Consider the following 19477-nt stretch of genomic DNA (forward strand, 5'->3'; position numbering starts at 1 on the left):
CATCTCTGTAGCCCCCTGTTGTTGTTTTGAAATTGCAATTATATTCCAAATTATGAATGGAATATGATTACGTAGTAACCTTCTTCTTCTTCTTGAAACTTTGAAGTAAATGAATGTCTGTACTTGCCCTGGCTGAATGAGCAGCCTCAAAACGGATCTGAACGTTGCAGGATAGAGACATACGGAAAGACCCTTCCCTTCGCATCACTTAGCCAACTGAGTGGGTCGGTAATCAGAACCTGCTTGTCCACATGCAAGACAGACGATCGGTGAACCTCAAGTGGCGGTCCAGGCAGCAGAGAATTGGCCTCACCTTGGAAGAGAGCTGTCAGAACATAGAATCCAAAGGCCCTGCCCTAGATCTACAGAACAAGCTGTCGACTGATGAACCTGGAAACAGAGCCTGAGCTCTCGGCCAACAACTCGGAGCCTATCTCAGTCCCAAGTCCTGTACTTTATGAGGATCACTTTGTGATCTGGTGTACATGGGAGTATGTGGGGTGGGGAGGTATTGTATGAACATTGGAGAGGCATCAGGGGCCAGCACAGAGTAGGGCTACAATAAGGGTGCTAGGTGACTAGGTCACACTTCACCTTTGTGCTGCATTAGCTTTCAGGGGCGCCCTCCAGACATGCTGTCACCGCTTACATATTTAGAAAAATAGTGTCTTTCCTTATGAGGCCACATGGCCAGTAAGTGGCTGTGGTGGTCTGGCCCGGTCACTGTGACTATGCCATGCTGGGCACACACAGATGTGCTGCTCTATCACAAAAGACCCTCTTGATGCGCCTTGCTCTATAACTGTCATGGTCACCGACACCTCTCCTGCACTCGTGCTAATCCTTGCGACTTGTTGGGATATGTGTGGGCAGTCAGGTGGATAAGCTATAAAGGCTGGACCTGCCCAGTTCTGGAGGCATCTCAAGAATGAGTAATGAGGGGCTGGAGAGATGGCTCAGAGGTTAAGAACATTGCCTGCTCTTTCAAAGGTCCTGAGTTCAATTCCCAGAACCACATGGTGGCTCACAACCATCTGTAATGGGGTCTGGTGCCCTCTTCTGGCCTGCAGCCATACACACAGACACAATGTTGTATACATAATAAATAAGTAAATAAATAAATAAAATATTAAAAAAAAATGAGTAATGAGTGTGTGTGTGCCCAGCACAATGTGTCAGGCAAATCACCCACATAAAATAAAAGATGAGTTGATCGTGGTGGCACACATTTAATCCCAGTACTCAGGAGGCAGAGACAGGTAGATCTCTGTGAATTTGAGGCCAGTCTGGTCCACAAAGCAACTTCCAGGACAGCTAGTGCTACTATACAGAGAAACTTTGTCTTGAAAAACCAAAAGAGAGGGGGAGGGAAGGAGGAAGGGAGAGAGGCAAGGAGGAAGAGGCAGTCTGTCATAAATGGGAAAGCAGCGACTTGCAGCCCCTTCTGTAAGGCGGGCATCTCATGGTCAGTATTTTCCCAGGAAAGGAGGATGGCTTGAGCTGAGGCGTCTCCCTGCTCAAGTCCTACCTTATCAATACTGCCACCCAGGGACAGCAACTGTAAAGGTCAAAGTCCTCAATGCGTTCCTCAAAAGCTGAGTCATGAAGCCTTGGCAGGTGCAAGCAGAGAATTAGTGTGGCGCACGAACCTTCCATGCTCTAGGTCCAGAGTTTCTGGACACACCCTGTCCTCCATTATCAACATGGTGTGACTATCTGGTCAGGGTGCTGTCCTCTAAGATCTCCGCACTCCTTTCACCTTTTACAGACCTTCAGATTTCCAGGGTCAACCAGATGAGCTTTCACTCTGTCACATACTTTGGTGACAACCACATTGGTATTTTCATCTCCAAATGTATCATCATTCCCAGGGAATTCTTACACAGAGGTCCCCTGCCAGGACTGCCACTTCCTCCTTCCCTTCCTGCCTCAGCAGTCCCTCTAACCAAATGTGGCCCTTCTCAAACCTCCTGCATCCTGCCTTCCCCACCATGACTATTTCCTATTTGGGTACTACCCAAATGTCAGCCCTCCACCCTGGAACGTAAGCCTTGAGGGTCACAATATTTCCCCTACTATAGGCAAAAACAGATGATACAAGCCCTAAGTTGTGAAGTCAACTGTAGCTTAGAGGTTCAACTCCCCCCCCTACACACACATAGTGTTTTTCTGTGTAGCCCTAGCTGTCCTGGAACTCACTCTGTAGACCAGGCTAGCCTCTAACTCAGAGATCTACCTGCCTCTAGGTGTGTGCCACTACTGCCTGGTTAGGGGTCCAATTGTTGGTTCCCATAAATGTTTCTACATGCAGACTGCCTTGTTCTCAATTCTAAACAAGGTCATGGTCAAGACGCAGCAGGTCACCCAGTAGTCCCAGACTGGAGAACTGCCTCAGGCTTCCAGTAAGCCCTGTCCCTTTCTTCATTTCCAGGTTCACACTGACAAGTGCCTCCTCATCCCAGGTAGCCCATTCCTGACTCTACTCAGAGAGTATATGTATACCTGGTCACAGGCTCATCCTGTCCTACTTTAGACTTCATACTCAAACCGAGTCTAAGAGACAACCCTGCCAGTCCCAAGCATCTGATACTTCACACATGAGAAGGCCATTTGGGCATAGAATGAGTGTGCTGGACAGTTTTATATCAACTTGACACAAGCTAACGTCACTTGAGAGGAAATCTCAATTAAGAAAATGCCTCCTTACGAACAGGCTATAGGCGTGACTGCCCGTTGTGGGTTGTGCCATCCTAGGGCTGGCAGCCCTGGGTTCTATAAGGAAGCAGGCTGATCAAGCTATTAAGCAGCATTCTCCATGGCCTCTGCATCAACTTCTGCCCCCATTGCTTTTGATGAACTGTTGCATGAATTTTAAGATAAATAAACCCTCCCCTCCCCAAGTGGCTTTGCTCATTGTGCGTCATCACAGCAACAGTGACTCTAAGACAGTGAGCTCTACACTCTCCCTATTTAGACTCAGAAAACACAGGGAACATTTTCTCCACAGCCTAAGTCTGACTGGATGGTGACACGCCTTTAATCCCAGCACTCGGGAGGCAGAGGCTGGAGGATCTTTATGATTTCAAGACCAGCCTGGTCTACAAGAATTAGTGCCAGGACAGGCTCTAAAAGCTACACTGAGAAACCATGTCTCAGGGAAAAGAAAAAAAAAAAAGTAGGACCTGTTGCTGCTACAACAGATTACCCAGGCACATGAATTCACCCAGCAAGGGAGGCCAGCTGCTCCAGCTCCAGGGCTCAGTGACCTTTCCCTCTGAATGTGAACATGCATGCGCTGTTGAAAGCCAGGGGCTTGTGCTCAAGAACGCCCTGACCGGGGAACACAAGTCCATCTATCAGTCAATTTGGATCAATAGAACCACAGAACTTGATACAGGACTCTGGGTCAGCTGAACACAACCAACACTAGACCAACAGAATCGGGACAGGCTTCTCATGGCTTACACAGCTGACCTCTGCTTGCCAAACAAGGCACTGCATCCAGCAGAACCACTTCATAAAAGTTTATTAATTCTGAAGATTTGGGAAAGCAGTCTCTTCCCAGATGCCAGAGGCTCACAGCCTGGGTGGGGCAGCTGGAATCTTTATTCTGTTAAGCAGTACCAAGAAGACGGAGCGCCCAAGTCTGCTGCTTTGAAGTTCAGTCTGTCCAGACAATGAGCATCGGAGTGTGGCCACAAAGAGTGGGAAGCCCACTCACTCCATCCGGGTCAGGATGCCCAATTCCGTGTCCTCAGGCCCAGGCCACCTCAAGAGGGCTTCGCTGTGGGTTTAGGTTTCTTTCCCCTGTGCTTGAAGTCACGCAGTGGGTTCTGAGTCTTCACCTTCTACAGAGGCAGAGTCACAAGTCAGTTGCGGGCAGTCAGATGATCCCAACAGAGTGAGTAGTGCTGGCAAGATCTCTGTGCCACACGCCAGAGACTACCAGCTGCTGTACACAATGTGAGCGGTCAGCTAAGGGCAGAAACGGCCTTCAGGCCGCTGTGGGAAGACTACAAGCCCACACCCCTAATCCTGGAAATCCTATCCCTCCCTCCCTCAGACAAGGCAGCTGCTGAAGACAAAGGGCAAGGTAGGAAGTAGTCCTGCTATTGTCCCAAGACTCCCAAGAGACATACCTTAGTCTTCCTAGAGGAGGGCAGCTTTCTCCGTTTCTTCCGAGGTTGTACAAGGCCACGAAGAGCAGCAGGAACTGGAAGAGATGCTGGGCCTCAGGCATAGTCTCACCCGTTTCTGAACTCCAGCCACGGAGACCCATGAGACCTGGCCTCCAGCATTGTCCCACCCCTTTTCAGTGCTACCCTAAAGTGTAGCACAGTCTCAATCTAGACCCAAGAAACACTTCCAGCCGGGCAGTGGTGGCACACACCTTTATTCCTAGCACTCAGGAGGCAGAGGCAGGTGGATCTCTGACTTTGAGGCCAGCCTGGTCTACAGAGTGAGTTCCAGAACAGCCAGGGATACATAGGGAGCCTCAGAAAGCAGAGAAGGAAAGGGGAGGGGACGGAAGGAAAGGGGAGGGAAGGGGAAGGGAGGAGAGGAAAGGGTCTCCAATACTCAATTATTTGTTGTATTTACACAGACAAAAGATTAAAGTTAGCTCCCTGGACTCCCACTGTCTAAATCATGGCTGTAATGTTTAAATTCACTACAAAGAACATGTACCAAGAAAAGAGAAAAGCTGTAGCTGGGCGGTGGTGGTGCACACATTTAAACCCAGCACTCGGGGAGCAGAAGCAGATGGATCTCAGTGAGTTCGAGCCCAGCCTGGTCTACAAGGCGAGTTCCAGGTCAGCTACAACTGTTACACAGAGAAACCCTGCCTCAAACAAACAAACAAACAAACAAACCCAAAATAACAACAACAAAAGAAAGAAAAGAAAAAGAAAAAGAAAAGCCAAAGGGACCCACCCAGCATGTGGATCAAGGCAGCGTCCTGAGGAACCTGTCTTCAGCTCTTCCCTAGTATTAGCATGCTCCCATCTCTCCTGGGCCCTTTCACATGGCTTCCATCTTTTCTGCCCCGTGTGTCCCTCCTATACCTTCCTGTCACTTCTATGGCTGTTTATCAGCAAACTACCTCCATCCTAGGTAGGCAAGATCAGGAACGGTGGAGGGTCTAACTCACTGTCCAGCTACCTCACTCTTCTCCTTTATGGTCACTGTAAGCACAGAAGGCATGAATACTCATCACCAAAAATACCCCATGTTAGACACCCAAGCAGCAAAGCTATCCCCCAGAGACTTGCCAAGACAAGAAGGGTGAATGGCTACTCTCCTTCCCTGTGGGGTGTGTTTCCCTCCTGTGCTCAAACCCACAAACCACAGGAGTCTCCGCTTGCTGCCTGCCAATTGAGCATTCTCTAGCCCAGGACCCACTCTCAGACCCGCTCAGCCTCTTCAGAACACAGGACGCCACTCACTGGCTCATTCTTCCCATCAGCCAAACCCTGGGAATGGGCCGCCAACTCTGCCCAACCAGTTTTCTCATCTTCACAAGAGACAAGACAGCTACCATGGGCTGGGTCGAAAAAATCTACATGAGCTAGTACACGGTGGCACAGCTGCTCGTGGTCACACAGGCTGCCTGCCTGGGTCTCTAGGTCCTCTTATACGCATGAAGCTTTCCCAACACAAGCACAGGGGCCGGTGGAGATGACCAAGAAAAGCTAGGCCATTTCCTCCAGCCTCCTGACCCTCAGCAAGACTCACCCAAATAGTCAGGGACATTGCCCAGATGAGGCTTTACCACTGCAGGATGCAAGGGCAGATCATGGCGTAGCAGCTGGAGGTCCCTGGGATTGTCTTCAAAGTATGTCTGACAGGCAGAGAGAGCCCACCGTTTAAGAAGCGCAAGAAGCAACACCATCAAGTTTGCCTATCACTTTGTTCTTCGCCCTCCTCGACAGCCACAGCCTAGCACAAACCATGACAGGCGTCCATCCCTGACCTCTCCTGGCCAAGTAAGGCACTGCATGCTGCAGCAATGCAACCTACCACAGCACCTCGTGGAAATCTGTCAGCTCTGGAATGTAGTTCCTTCACACAAACCAGAGATTGGCAACTCAGGACAGCTAGATGCTAGTTCTGAGTTCCAACCATGGGTACAAGGACATCCTTCTCTACGATACAAAAGCAGCACTCTGAGTCACTAGCTTAGTGTCATCCCACAATGAGATTCTTCAACACACCTAAAGCCTCTTCACTTTTTCCAACGTAGGTGTAACATCCAGGAATGGCCCGTACATTCTAAGGTTCATGGTGTAGACCCTATGGGGCTTCCATCTTTCGCTCCATAATAGTGTGCACACACACACATGCACACATACACCCTATGTACGCTCACTTGTGTCTAATGCCAAGTACCCACCATGAAGTGTGTCCACATCCTTCCAGCAGACCAGCTGTTTTCAGCTGATTTCCTGTCTCCCTGCCAAAGGCCGGCCCACTGACCAGCTCTCCATTTCTCACTACCCAGAGCTTAGCCAGCCTTCAGAAAGGACAGCTGCCAAGCTTGCCCTCACCTTGAGCTTCTCTGAGTGTAGAAGTTCCTCCTTGATCTCCTTCAGTCTCGCCTCTCGTATGGCCTGTTTGGTCACTGAGCGCATGGCATCCTGTGGTAGACCAGGAGTCAGGCAGCTCAGCAATGGGGTCACAGCCCATTCCTCAACCAGCCCCCTGCCCACCCCAGTGCTGAACTCACCCTGCAGCGATAGCGAAAGCTTTCAATCTCCTCCATCTGGAACTGGTAGGGAAGCAGGATGGGAGCCTCGCCCTCTGGGGAGAAGGCAGCAGTGAGGAGGGCAGGGCCATGTCAGGCCTTCCCTGGCAGCCTGCTGCTCCTCTTCTCCGAATGAGGCCATACCCTGAGACAACTCAACATCACTATACTTGAAGCCTTCAGTTAGCTATGTAGCCTAGGCTGACCTAGAACGCTGAATCTTCCTGCCACCACACCTGCCTCAAGCTCCCAAATGCTGGGATTATGGTATGTGATACCACACTTGGCATGGTTGCAAAGTGCCCTCTTCTCTCATCTGAGACCCTTAAAAAAATGGTTTATTTTCTACGTGTGTGTTTTCCATGCATGCACATATGTGTTCCATATACATGTCTGGTGCCTGCAGATGCCAAAAGAGGGTGCTGGAGTTACAGACAGCTATGAACTACCAAGTGGGTGCCAGAAACTGAGCCTGGGTCCTCTAAAAGAGCAAGTACTCTTAACCACTGATCCATTCTTTGATTTAAAAATAGCAACAACAGGGCTGGAGAGATGGCTCAGAGGTTAAGAGCATTGCCTGCTCTTCCAAAGGTCCTGAGTTCAATTCCCAGCAACCACATGGTGGCTCACAACCATCTGTAATGAGATCTGGTGTCCTCTTCTGGCTTGCAGACATACACACAGACAGAATATTGTATACATAATAAATAAATATTTTTAAAAAATAGCAACAACACACCGGGCACCGGGTGGTGATGGTGCACGCCTTTAATCCCAGCACTCGGGAGGCAGAGGCAGGTTAATCTCTGTGAGTTCGAGGCCAGCCTGGTCTACAAGAGCTAGTTCCAGGACAGGCTCCAAAACTACAGAAAAAGGCTCTCTCGAAAAACAAAACAAAACAAAAACAATAAAAATAGCAGCAGCAACAACTACAACAGGGTCTTGCTATATGTCCCAGGCTAGCCTCAAATTGTCAGTCATCCAGTGCTCTCCCCATGTTCTCTGATGACCACCATATTAGGCACTATGGTAGGTTTCAAGGTGTGATGGAGAAGTCTGGCTCTTAGAGGCCCATGGTCACGGAGCAAGGGCTCTTACCTCCACTGAGAAGCGCCTCAATCTTTCCCAAGCAAGACCGTTCTGTGGGGAGCACAAAGGTCAGAACTATGCCTGGGTTGTTGGCTCGAGCTGTCCTACAGTGGGAGGGGATCAAACACGCATCACTAGCCTGTCCAGGAGTTGGCCTGTCCAGCTCACTCCAACTCCTTCAGCATGGCCTAGCTTACCACACTGCTATCGTCCTACCTGCCAGCTCGATGAACATAGGCTTCTGGAGTGGGAGGGAGATCAAAGTTGAGTACCGCAGATACGTGGTGGAAGTCTATGCCCCGGGCCACACCTGACTCTGGATCAGAGGCGCTGAGGAAATAACCTAATGTCAGCCAGATCCTAACTTCGGCAAAGGGATGCTCAAGTTCAGTCTCTAAACTACCTTGTAAACAAAGCTGAAAGACCAAACAATTGGACATTAGAAACATTCCAGGGCTTGCCCTGACCTCAGTTTTGGGTAATAGCAGAACACTGACCCACAAACCACCTCTGTGACCCTGAACTCTTCGAGCAAGGGTCCACAGGACTGCCTGGTATAATCATCAAGAACATCTGGCAGCCTGTTCTGTGCACTTTGCCTTCAGTCTTACAAATGCACAATAACAGTCCTCTTGGGGGATGCTGAAAAAGAGAACTGTGGACTTACTTATCTCCTTTGGCCCCTCGGCCTCGCCGCTTGCCTTTGACTGGTGGTCCTAGGATTTCAGCATCTGTTGCTATGACACAATCATAGAAGCCTTGGTTGAACTGTGAGATGATGTGGCACCTGCAAGCCAAGAGGAAAGGCCACGCTGCATCACAAGAGGCTCTCCCAATACCAGCATCGCCCTAACCATCGCCCTTTCCGACTCTGCCCTTTCTACTCTCTTTTGTCATCTTCACAACGGGCTGGAGAGACGGCTCAGTGGTTAAATGCACTGGCTGCTCTTCCAGGGGACCTCTGTTTTATTCCCAGTTCCAATATGGTGGCTAATAAGCTGTCAGTATCTCTAATTTCAAGAGATCCATCTTCCTCTTCTAGTCTCCATAGGTATGAGGCATGCATGTAGGACACAAAAATCTATGCAAGCAAAATACCCAATGCACATAAAAAAATAAAAATAAATTTTTCCCTTTAAATGGAGCACCAATAAGTATTTTAGAGTTGTGAGAAATACTTGTCAGGCCTGTTGAGAGTCTGAATCCCAGCAAGTGCTTAAAAAAGCAGGAAAAAAGCCGTGGTATACATGTCTTTAGGAGGCAGACAGGACGGAAGGGAAGGGAAGGAGGGAGGGAGGGAGGGAGGGAGGAAGGAGAGAGAGGGAGAGAGGGGGAGAGAGGGAGAGAGGGGGAGGAGAGAGAGATAAAGAGAGAGGAAAGGAAGGAAGGTAGGAAGGAAGGACGGACGGACAAAGGGCCAGGTATACAGCTCAGTGGCTGAGTGCTTGTCTGGCATCAACGAGGCTTTGGGTTCAATCCCTAGCACTGCAGAGAGGGAGAGGAGAGAGGAAAGAAGACCAAGCTGTGTGAGCTGGCCCATAGTTTTAATTCCAACACTTGGAAAACTGAGGCAGGAGAACTCCTCTAAATTCAAGGCCAGCCTGGTCTACAATTCTAGCATAAAGCCCTATCTCTTAAAAAAAGAAAGAACAAACTGCATTCTCCCGTTCCATGATTCCCTCAGCTTATCTTCACCAGGACGCAGACCCCAGCAGACCTGGAGCGCAGCGGGAGCTCTCCATTGAGCACGCAGGACGGAATGCTGAACTGTTCCAGGAAGAGCCGCAGCCGGTAACCCCTCTCCAGAGTGTTGACAAAGAGCAAGGCTTTGCCCCGGATCAGCGAGAGCTTGAGCAGGGCATACAGCAGCAAGAATTTGTCCTCTTCTGTCTCACAGATCACCTGAAACTGCTGCAGCTGCTCTGGCCCTGGCAGCTGCGACTCATGCAACTTGAGGGTAACCTAGGAAGAGGACACACCTGTGATCAGAAAAGAACGTCAAGAGGAGCTATGGCCACTGCCTCAGCAACCAAAGCACCCACAACAGCACGGAGCAGACAGTGAGCCATCACCCCATCCTCCCCACACACCTACCCCCAGGGTTGTACCTAAAAACTCAAAGCACCCTAACTGTTGTGATATATAGAAATGCAAACTATACACACAGCACCAGTGGATATAACAAAGAGAAACATTAAGAGGCAATACGCAGCACAGTAGGTGTGCATAATGGTTCTCGAGACTGAAATATATACAAGAGAACTCTGGCCGGGCGGTGGTGTTGACGGCTTTAATCCCAGCACTTGGGAGGCAGAGGCAGGGCAGATCTCTGTGAGTTCAAGGCCAGCCTGGTCTACAAGAGCTAGTTCCAGGACAGGTACCAAAGCTATAGAGAAACCTCGTCTCAAAAAACAAAACAACAACAACAAAAAAGACAACTCTGATCTTAGAATTGTGGCTCCCCTTGAGGACACGGTAAGCTTTCTAGGCAAAGCATAGTTTGGACTGAGGACACCTAGAAATATATGATGGTTTTACTTGACTTCCTTTCAAGGACTAAGAACTAGGCATGACACATTCAACAACAGCCCCACCCCAAACACCAAAAGTTTCCTCTGAGACAGAGCCTCGAGTGTCCCCAGCTCCAGCTCCAAATGCTCCCTCAGCAACCTAACTTACCGGGTTATGTAGTACCAGCTCCTTCAGAGCTTGCACGTCATCATTGAACGTGGCCGACATGAGAAAGGCCTGGTAAATCCGAGGCAAATAACTGTGGGAGAAAAACAGGACCTGCTGAGGCTCCATTCCACCCATCCCACTCCAGTCCCAAGTTTAGACTCAGAGAGGTTCCCACTAGGAGCCACTTCCGTTACCTCCTTACCAGAGAAGACTCTTGAGTTCATCCTCAAAACCAAAGGAAAAGAGAAGGTCAGCTTCGTCTATCACCAGCAGCTCCAAGGAGTCACGGAGTTTCAAGCTGTCTTGTTGTAAGTGGTTTAATATTCGGGATGGGGTCCCCACCACCACATCTGGCTTCTCCATCAACACAGCTCTGAAGGTGGCAAGTTATGGACAGCAAGGATTTAGCAGCCAGAACCTCATCCTGGCAGACCTGACTCCTCCGGCTGCTCACCAAACCAGTCACACGCATTAGCACCCTGCAGGTTCCACCCACCTCTGAGAAGCAGAGTCTTCAGCAGCTGAGACATTAGCCACTCGCACATCCCGAGCACAGTAGGCAGCCAGCTGCTGAATCATTGACTGGGCCTGCCGCGCCAGCTCCTTCGTAGGAACGAGGACAAGGCCTCTCACAGCTTGTTCCATTACAGGACCTGTCTGTAAAAGCATGAGTTAAAGACTGTTAAAAATACCGGGTCCACCTAATGCTTTTCTCCACCTCTCCCAAACCGTGGGGACTGAGCAATACAATCACCTAGCTATGTCCTGATAAACTCTTAATTCTGCCCACCTCAGAACACTGAATGGGAGAGCTTTCCCGAGCACTGAAATTTAAAAATAACCTGCTGCATGTCTGAAATGAATTAACACAGACTCGGTATGGAGATGATGTGCCTTCTCTAGACAAACAATGGTTTACCCGAGATTACAACAAGGCTGGTGGTAGTGGTGGTAAGACCTGGGTTGAAAGCCAGGGAACCTGAACTCCAGCTGAGAGCTTATACTGCATATGGACCCACCAAATAAGAGAAACCTTTGCATAGATGGGCACCTCCCTCCATGGCCTTTTGGGGCTTCCGTGTGCCCACTGTCCCCTCTCGCTACCCACCGCCTTCTTGTGGAGAAGCAACTGCAGCATCGGAATAGCATAAGCTGCCGTCTTCCCGGAGCCTGTGCGGGCGCGGGCCAGGAGGTCCTTCCCCTCCAGGGCCAGAGGTATGGCCTTTTCCTGGATCAGCGTAGGTCGCGACCAGCCCAAGTCAGCGACAGCCTAAGGAGAAAGAGGACAGGGCTCAGGCGGCGCGGAGTGCGGCGACACCCCAGATCCCAGCTTCACAACCGTCCCCATACCTGCAGGAGCCGGGGATCCAGCCCCATGTGTTCAAAACCTAGCGCTTCTTGGTCCTCCATGGCGTGCCTCTGTACTGACAGTGCGCACGCGTAAGGGCGGGACAAACCAAAAACGAATCCGTTCCGGAGGAGACGTCACTTCCTGGACGGGGGGCGTTAGGCGTTGCAGCACGCATATGCTGCTGTGCGGTGCGCAGGCGCAGAGGCGTGCCTTCCGAGTCGCTGCAGCCCGACCCCCCACTCACCCAAGCGCCAACCTTCGCTGACCCGCAGAGTGGCGAGGGCAGGACTTTGCCCGCCAAGTTATGGTTAGGATCCGACCGCGTTTTGGCTGAGAGGAGGCAGCAAGGCCGCCCACCTGGGCATGTGCGTGCGCGTAGAGGAGTTACGGCTCTGTGGGTAACCAGTTTGAAATCACGATACAGAGTGTTAACCTATTAAGATAACTGTTAAGCCGGAGGTGATGGCGAGGGCCTTTAATCCCAGCACTTGGGAAGCAGAGGCAAGCGATCGCTATGAGTTCAAGGGCAGTCTGGTCTACAGAGAGTTCCAGGATAGCCAGGGCTACACAGAAAAACCTGTCTCAAAAAAATAAAAATAAAAAAACAAAGCAACAACAACAAAAAAAAAACAAAACAAAAAAAAAACCCCAGCTACTACGAAGAGTCTCATGGATCTTGCCACACGCCTTGTTATCTTTCACAGAAGTGCCAGGTTAACCTGACCCCTTCCTGGGACCCGACTTTTCCAGAAAACCAAAAGCTGCAGTCAGATGGTGTTACTACATACCAGCTACGCCTATTCCCTTTTCCAGAACCACTTCCGCTGGGGATGTCCTTGGGACCTTTTTATTCTGTTCTTTTTGAAACAAGGTCTCACTATTGAGCTGTGGCTGGCCTGGAACTTGGCAAGTAGACCAGACTGGCTGTTAAAGCTGCACCACCATGTCCGACTTCATTGGAACCTCTTAAACACTTCCTAAAGTAAAAAAATACAATAAACTGTCTCCAAGTCTAGTTAGGCGACTTCAGCCGACCTTGGGCTCATTTCTTCTGAGCACATCCCCTCCCCCATCCCCAACCACTTTCATCACGAGAGACCTTAAAAGAACTCTGCTCTCCCCTGAGCAATTAAAAGCCTTTCCTACAGCTTGCCACTGACTGGCTCTTTAATAAACTGCTTGCCCTCAGGTCACCTAGTTTGGTCTCCCAAACCTAACAGTTTGATGTTTTAAGCCATCTGGTAATTACTGTTAGAGCAGTAATAGAAAAGAGATTGTTGGGCACTTATGGACAGGGAGGGTCTTACTATAGTGAGCATCTATTAAGATAGGGGAAGCACTCCCGGTGACAGATTAACTAGAAGCCTAAAAGGCAGTCTCTGGCACCTGTCACTACAGTGGGCTCATCCTGATAACTCACACCAGCAGTTTTCAATCTTCCTAATGCTGGACCCTTTAAGACAGTTCCTCATGTTGTGCTACCCTCAACCATGAAATTATTTTCACTATGTTATAACTATAATCCTGCTACTGTTACAAATTATAATGGAAAGGCCAGGCAGTGGTGGTACATGACTTTAATCCCAGCACTTGGGAGGCAGAGGCAGGCGGGTTCTCTGTGAGTTCGAGGCCAGCCTGGTCTACAAGAGCTAGTTCCAGGACAGGCTCCAAAGCTACAAAGAAACCCTGTCTTAAAAAAAAAAATTATAATGGAAATATCTTGAAAAAGGTTGAGAACCACTGATCTAGACTAGCTCCTTACTTCAAAGTCATCTGGTTAGTAATCCCTGTCATGCCCAATGGCGTTCATAACTTTCAGAGGCATTGAGGCAGTCATGTTCCTGCCTACCGTACTCCTCATACACAAGCCTGCATCTGCTAAGTCTCCAAAGCGGAGTTGAAAGGGATTAGCAAGAGAAACCCTGTTTACTGTGTGTTTATTGTTGGACAAGCCCACCAACGCCTGGCCTTTTCTAGCCTCTTTCCCTATCAGGTCTAGAATTCTTGAGAAAACAACACAGCACTATGGGTCTAAACATCTAAGTTATTCAAAGGGCATCTTAGTTCTGGACATGTTGGCACACACTTATTATCCCAACACCTGAAGGGCAGGGCCAACAGGATCGTAAAGACTAACACAAGTGCTACCTCAAGGCCATCTCAGAAACAAATCAAGACCTTCTCTCACTGGCCACGGTGGCACGTGCCTTTAATCCCAGCATTCAGGTGGCAGAGCAGGTGGATTTCTGTGAGTTCAAGGCCACCCTGGTGGCTGCGTATAGATACTGTCTGAAAAACTAAACAATTCTCTCAACACCTAATTTATTCTAATCCACACTGCCCTCCCAAGACAGGACTTCTCTGTGTAGCCTGACTGTCCTGGAACTCACTCTGTAGATCAGGCTGGCTTCCAATTCAGAAATCTGCCTGCCTCTGCCTCCTGAGTGCCGGGATTAAAGGTATGCACCACCGCCTGGCTTCCCATCCTGATCCTAAACTGAAGACTGTAAACTTTTTTAAGTATCAGAGGAATTTTTCTGGGGGTTATATGGCCATCCAGAATTAGAACTAGGAGGGTTATGTAGGACTTTTTTTTTTGCCCTTCCTCTTTGCAAACTAAAAAAATTGCATATACTCTAAGTGTAAAACAGGTTCGTATATAGTAGAATACACAGAAATAAGGGGAGAATTTAGCTCTATAAGAAAAAGAAATTTAATAAATATCCCAAATAAATATATAATAAAACTGTGAAATAAAAGATCAAGGATGGGCAACTACTGGCATGAAGCTTATACGGAAGGGGGTGAGGGACATGTCTTAAGAGTTGTTTATGATTCAGGGGCTTTGTTTTGCTAGTTCCTTGATAACATCTTATCTACTAGGGTGACCTTACAGAATGGTTAAGCAATCCACTCATCCACTCCTAGGCCAAGTCTTAGCAAGAGTGCCTATTGAAGTCTACCCCACATTTTCTACAAAGGCAAGAAGTCCACACCAGTAACCTCCCCGTCTTTTTTCGGGGGGGGGGGGGAAATCTTACCTCTGTCCACAACCTATTATTGTCTATCAAACATAACTACTATGTTTATTTCATTGGAAATAATTCTGCATACAGAACCAAAATCTGGTTCCCTTGAAGGAAATATTTGTCAGGTGTGGTGGCACATGCCTTTTTAGTCACAGCAGTTGGTAGGTAGACACAGGTGGATCTGAGGCTAGTCTACATAGGGAGCTCCAGGCCTGCCACAGCAACAGAGACTGTCTCAAAAACAAAACAAAAAGAACCTACAAACCATTGCCACTGCTTAAGTGAAAACCGAGGGAAGAATGCACTGCTCCAAGTTACTCTGTCCCTGTCTTCGACTCTTAGACTGACGGATCGGACTCCCAAGTGTTCAAGAGAACTCTTCTTGGCCTTGTAACATTGACTTGAGAGTAACTACAGTATCTGCTTTCTGGCCCCAGACTGCTGAAATTCTGAGCACATCGTGGCAGTTACTAAAAGTGTGGGAATAAGTAGAATGCATAAGGTCTGGGTTGGTGCTTTTGGCTAGTTACAGGCAGTGATGATTCAACCAGGAAGGAAAATACATATAATTTATCCAAAAATAGTTCTAAAATATAGAAAACATCTCGATCCTTCAGGGCCAAGAACTGCCCCTCATTTACATTCACAAAGCCATTGAAAGAACTCAGGACTGACCCAGGAACACCGAGGCAGGGCCTCCTCCATGGAGCATCCCGGTTGTCTACTGCAGAAGTAGACAACTAGAAAACAGAAGAGCATTTGGTCATCTCTTCAAAAACAGGAGAATCACCAGGGGCAAAAGAAATGATTTGATCTTGGGTTAATTCCAACTTCTCCCAAACCCTAAGGCAGATTTTCAAAGCGTGGACCGATGTCTGCTTCTTGGAGAACCAGGGTCAAAAGGGTAGCTGATCTCAATGGCTTATTGCCATGACACCAATGTGAGACACATTGATTTTTCACTTTTCCTCCTCAAAATCCAGGTGGATGGGGCTAGGTGGGGAAATTAACAACTAATTGGGGTAAAAGGGAAGGGTTATACGGCAAGAGTCCTACACTAGCTTCTTGGCCTCAAAGAAGCTCTTGAGGTGCCGCATCTGCCAGATTCCAGTGAGGATGAGGATGACAGTCTGGGCGATGGACCACCACAGGACCCTCTGATTGGTGCTCTCACTGGTCAAGCGGAAGCGCTCTTCACGGTACTGCGTGGGACAGTGAGCAAAGGATTAGAATGGGCAGGAAAACACAAACTGCTATTACAGGGCCCTCTATTTGTGTGACGCACAACTCCCAGACCAGATGCCTCTGGAGCACCACCTGTAATTCCGTCAGGTGGCTAGTCTCCCCCGAGACTGTCCCTAGGAAGGAAAGTGATGTTCCTCTACAACCGTCTCTGCTAGGACTAACATAATGCTTCTATAATAAGAGCCCATGGAATACAAGCAATAGGTACTACTAAATTGTGCGTTGTCCTCTCTAGAATGGTTCATACAATTTAGAAATAACTACCCAAAGCAAGATGAGGTCTCTACATACAACAGGCTATTATTCCACCTTAAAAGGAGAGCTCTACAGTTGGACATGGTGGTGTACAACTTTAAGAGGCAGAGGCAGGGGGCTGGAGAGATGGCTCGGTGGTTAAGAGCATGTACTGCTCTTCTAGAGGACTTGAGTTCGATTCCTAACACCTATGCAAGGTGACTCACAACCACCTGTAACTCCAGAAATCTGATGCCTCTGGCCTCAAACACCTGCCCCCATGTGCATGTCCCCCCTAACACACACACACACAATTAAAAAGTAAATAAATAAAAAAGGAGGCAGAGGGATCTGATGCCTTCTGGACTCAGAGGACACCTGCACTTAAACATAAACCATACACATATACACATAATGTAATATTTAATTGTAATAGCAGATAAGAAAACAAATCTTTAAGTGGAGGTATGGTGGACTTCAGAGCCCTTATCTAGCCTAAATGAGGTTCAACTTCTAGCACTACAAAAATAAATAAAGGTGACAAACAGAGCGTTCTACACACTACAGGACGGACGAACCCTGCACACACTGTGACAAATGGACTAAGACAGACACAAAAGGATTCCACTTGGTTGGTTACAGTGGTCAAGACCATAAGCAAAAAAAATAGAACAGCAACATGGGAAGGTAAGTGGGGAGTCAGTGTTTAACACTAATCAGGATCACAGACCAAAAAATCAAAACTGCAATGAGGGAAGTGGAGCCTGAACCCTTGAGATCTGATCTCAGAAGCTAAGCAGGGCCAGGCCAAGTTGGTACTTGGATGGAAAATACCAGGTGGTGTAGGATTTAAATGTGTGTGTGTTTGTAGACATATATACGTATGATGGGCTGAAGGTGTGGTTCAGTGGTAGAGATATTGACTAACACTCAGATGAGGCCATGGGTCCAACCCTCAGCACTGCAGACATGCACATAAAGTGCCAAAAGGAAAAAGCAAACTTCACCTACGTAGACTGATAGCCCCCAATTCATTCTCTGAAAAACTAATCTTGCAGGTAGGGAAGGCCCCAAACAGAAACGTTGCACTGTGGGTTTTAAAGGTCAATCTCAACCTCCAAGTGCAAAAAGACACACGCCCTTACCCTCTGATAATCCTGCTCCTTCTGGATCTGTTCCACCTGATCAAGCAGCTGACGAGCACGAAGCTGGAGCTCTGTTAACTTATCCTTAGCAGCAATCTCAGGGTAGTTGTTGGCATGCTCCCCAACCTGTATATCCAGGTGTACACGCTACAAGGAAACAGGAATGAATGAGTGGGTGCCGCCTACCGTCGGTTACTGTTATGGAGTCCGTTCTTGTCTCTGGCTGAGGCAGAAGGGCAAGCCTGATCTCCCCAGTTCTGACCGTGCGCACCTGCTTCCCCCAAAAGGCAAAGAAAAAGAATGAAAGATAACAATAAATCAAAGGAAAAACTCTCAGTCTGAGCTTCTTACCAGTTTGCCTCCAGCGAAGAGAGCCATCCTAGTGGAGTTGGAGTGCAGACAAATCTGATGGTCACCGGGTGTGTGCGACGTGAACGTGAAGCGGCCCTCGGAACCATATTGCCGGGACAGTACCACCTGCAATATATGCATCAGGCCCCAACTCTACAACGACCTCTCAAAATGCAAGATCTGATACCTAGAGATCTTTTCTCAGGACCAAGGTTACCAGTACTTTACATCCCATGACATTAATGGACTTCTGACACCCGCTAGAGCTTTCCGGGGACGGCGTGTTTACCTTGCCGTCCGGGTCCTTCACTTCTACATGCATGCCCAGGCCAGGGGTCGAGGGCAGAAAGACCTCCTTCTGCTTGTCCCACATCTGGGTTCGATAGTTGCCTGCGGGGCAGACACACAGTCACGACCGGGGACCCCCAATAAGCGGCCCCAGGGCGCTGGGCAGGGGACCTGGCGCCCTCAAGGCACCGTCAGGATGGGGGCGAGCTGACAGGGGAGGAGGGGCCCTTCCGAGGGCCAGGCGAAAACAAAGGGCCTCTCCACCCTCAGCCCCCTGACCGATGACCATGGTCTCGTCGGGTATTTCCTCGATGAAGCAACGCTTCTCAGTCTCGCCGATGTGGAAATAGAGCCCATGGGCACCAACAGCACACACAGTGAGAACCAGCAGCGCAAACCGCACCATAGCCTGCAGCCGCTCGACCCCGACACCTGCCATCGCGCCTCAACTCCGCGCATGCGCACGCTCGCGTACTGGTCAGCGTTTGCGCATCAGCAGGAAAGTGGAAGTGCGCCTGCGCGGTGATGCGGCTCCTCTTCTCCCATACCCAGCTCTGTCCATCCCAAACCCGGTCGCAAACCTCAGGTTTGCTCTTCTCTGCGCCTGCGCTGCTCCTAGTGTAGACTAGCCACACAGAGGGAAACCGCCTGCGCGGTGATTCTGCCCAACGCTACCATTTCTAGTTGTTAGGCTTAAGAGTCTTTGCTATGTACCGCTGTGTGCCTGCGCACTGTGTGAAGCTGCACAAGAGCGGTTCCTGTGCAAGGTGCTAGGCCACCTTAGGAGATGTTTATTCCCTAATCGAGGCCTGAACAGCCAGAGTTCTTATTCTCAGTGCCAGAAGCAAGTGAACCATTCTCATGAGCACGCTACAGAAACACATTAGCGTCATTTCACAAGTTCAGGACTTGTTGAGTAACAATAAATTCACAAGTTAGCTTCATGGGCTACAGTTTGCCTAGTAGTATCAATTTGGCAAGTATGTGGGTTGTTTGTTTGTTTGGGGCAGGATTCCAAATGTCCGAGGTTGGCCTGCATCTTGCTACTTGGCTTAGAAATTGTGATCCTTCAGTCTCCACTTCCTGAGCAAGGTGTCACCACATCTGGTGCTTCTGGGGTGCTGAAGATGGAGCTTCCCACATGCTGGCCAAGCACTTTACCCACCCAGCTGCCCCCAACCCAAACAAAGCTTCTTTTTATTCCAACCTTAATTACTTATTCTATCTCTCAGGTCACACGTTATATATACACCATGATCATACAGTGATTATGTCTATGTATCTGTCATAGCATGGGTTGTCAACCTGACACAATGGGGAGAGG

At 49.0% G+C, this 19477-nt stretch overlaps 2 protein-coding genes across 9 annotated transcripts; both read right to left on the reverse strand.

The window, feature by feature from the left end:
* Positions 1–3509: 3509 nt before the first annotated feature.
* On the reverse strand, positions 3510–11993 carry Ddx56 (DEAD-box helicase 56). 8 transcript variants are annotated; one of them, XM_038329576.2, is made up of 14 exons: positions 11861–11993; positions 11619–11780; positions 11007–11167; positions 10713–10883; positions 10511–10601; positions 9549–9793; positions 8499–8618; positions 8048–8161; positions 7841–7935; positions 6725–6798; positions 6546–6635; positions 5734–5839; positions 4140–4213; positions 3510–3848 (listed from the first exon to the last, which is right to left on the reverse strand). In XM_038329576.2, exons 1-14 carry the CDS (start codon positions 11918–11920, stop codon positions 3771–3773), a joined length of 1641 nt encoding a protein of 546 aa, XP_038185504.1. In that variant the 5' UTR covers positions 11921–11993; the 3' UTR covers positions 3510–3770. The 8 variants fall into 8 exon arrangements, 6 of the variants coding, with proteins under 6 accessions (XP_038185504.1, XP_038185540.1, XP_038185532.1 ...); XM_038329585.1 differs by having other exon boundaries at positions 3827–3952; XM_038329595.1 differs by having other exon boundaries at positions 3829–3949.
* A 3448-nt stretch (positions 11994–15441) lies between these two features.
* Positions 15442–18618, reverse strand: Tmed4 (transmembrane p24 trafficking protein 4). Its single transcript, XM_038332537.2, has 5 exons — positions 18433–18618; positions 18155–18255; positions 17866–17991; positions 17515–17661; positions 15442–16092 (listed from the first exon to the last, which is right to left on the reverse strand). The coding sequence occupies exons 1-5, from the start codon at positions 18590–18592 to the stop codon at positions 15943–15945; spliced, it is 684 nt and encodes a 227-aa protein (XP_038188465.1). The 5' UTR covers positions 18593–18618; the 3' UTR covers positions 15442–15942.
* Positions 18619–19477: the final 859 nt, after the last annotated feature.

The sequence above is a fragment of the Arvicola amphibius genome, chromosome 1 (assembly GCF_903992535.2).
Source record: "Arvicola amphibius chromosome 1, mArvAmp1.2, whole genome shotgun sequence".
Taxonomy (NCBI): Eukaryota; Metazoa; Chordata; class Mammalia; order Rodentia; family Cricetidae; genus Arvicola; species Arvicola amphibius.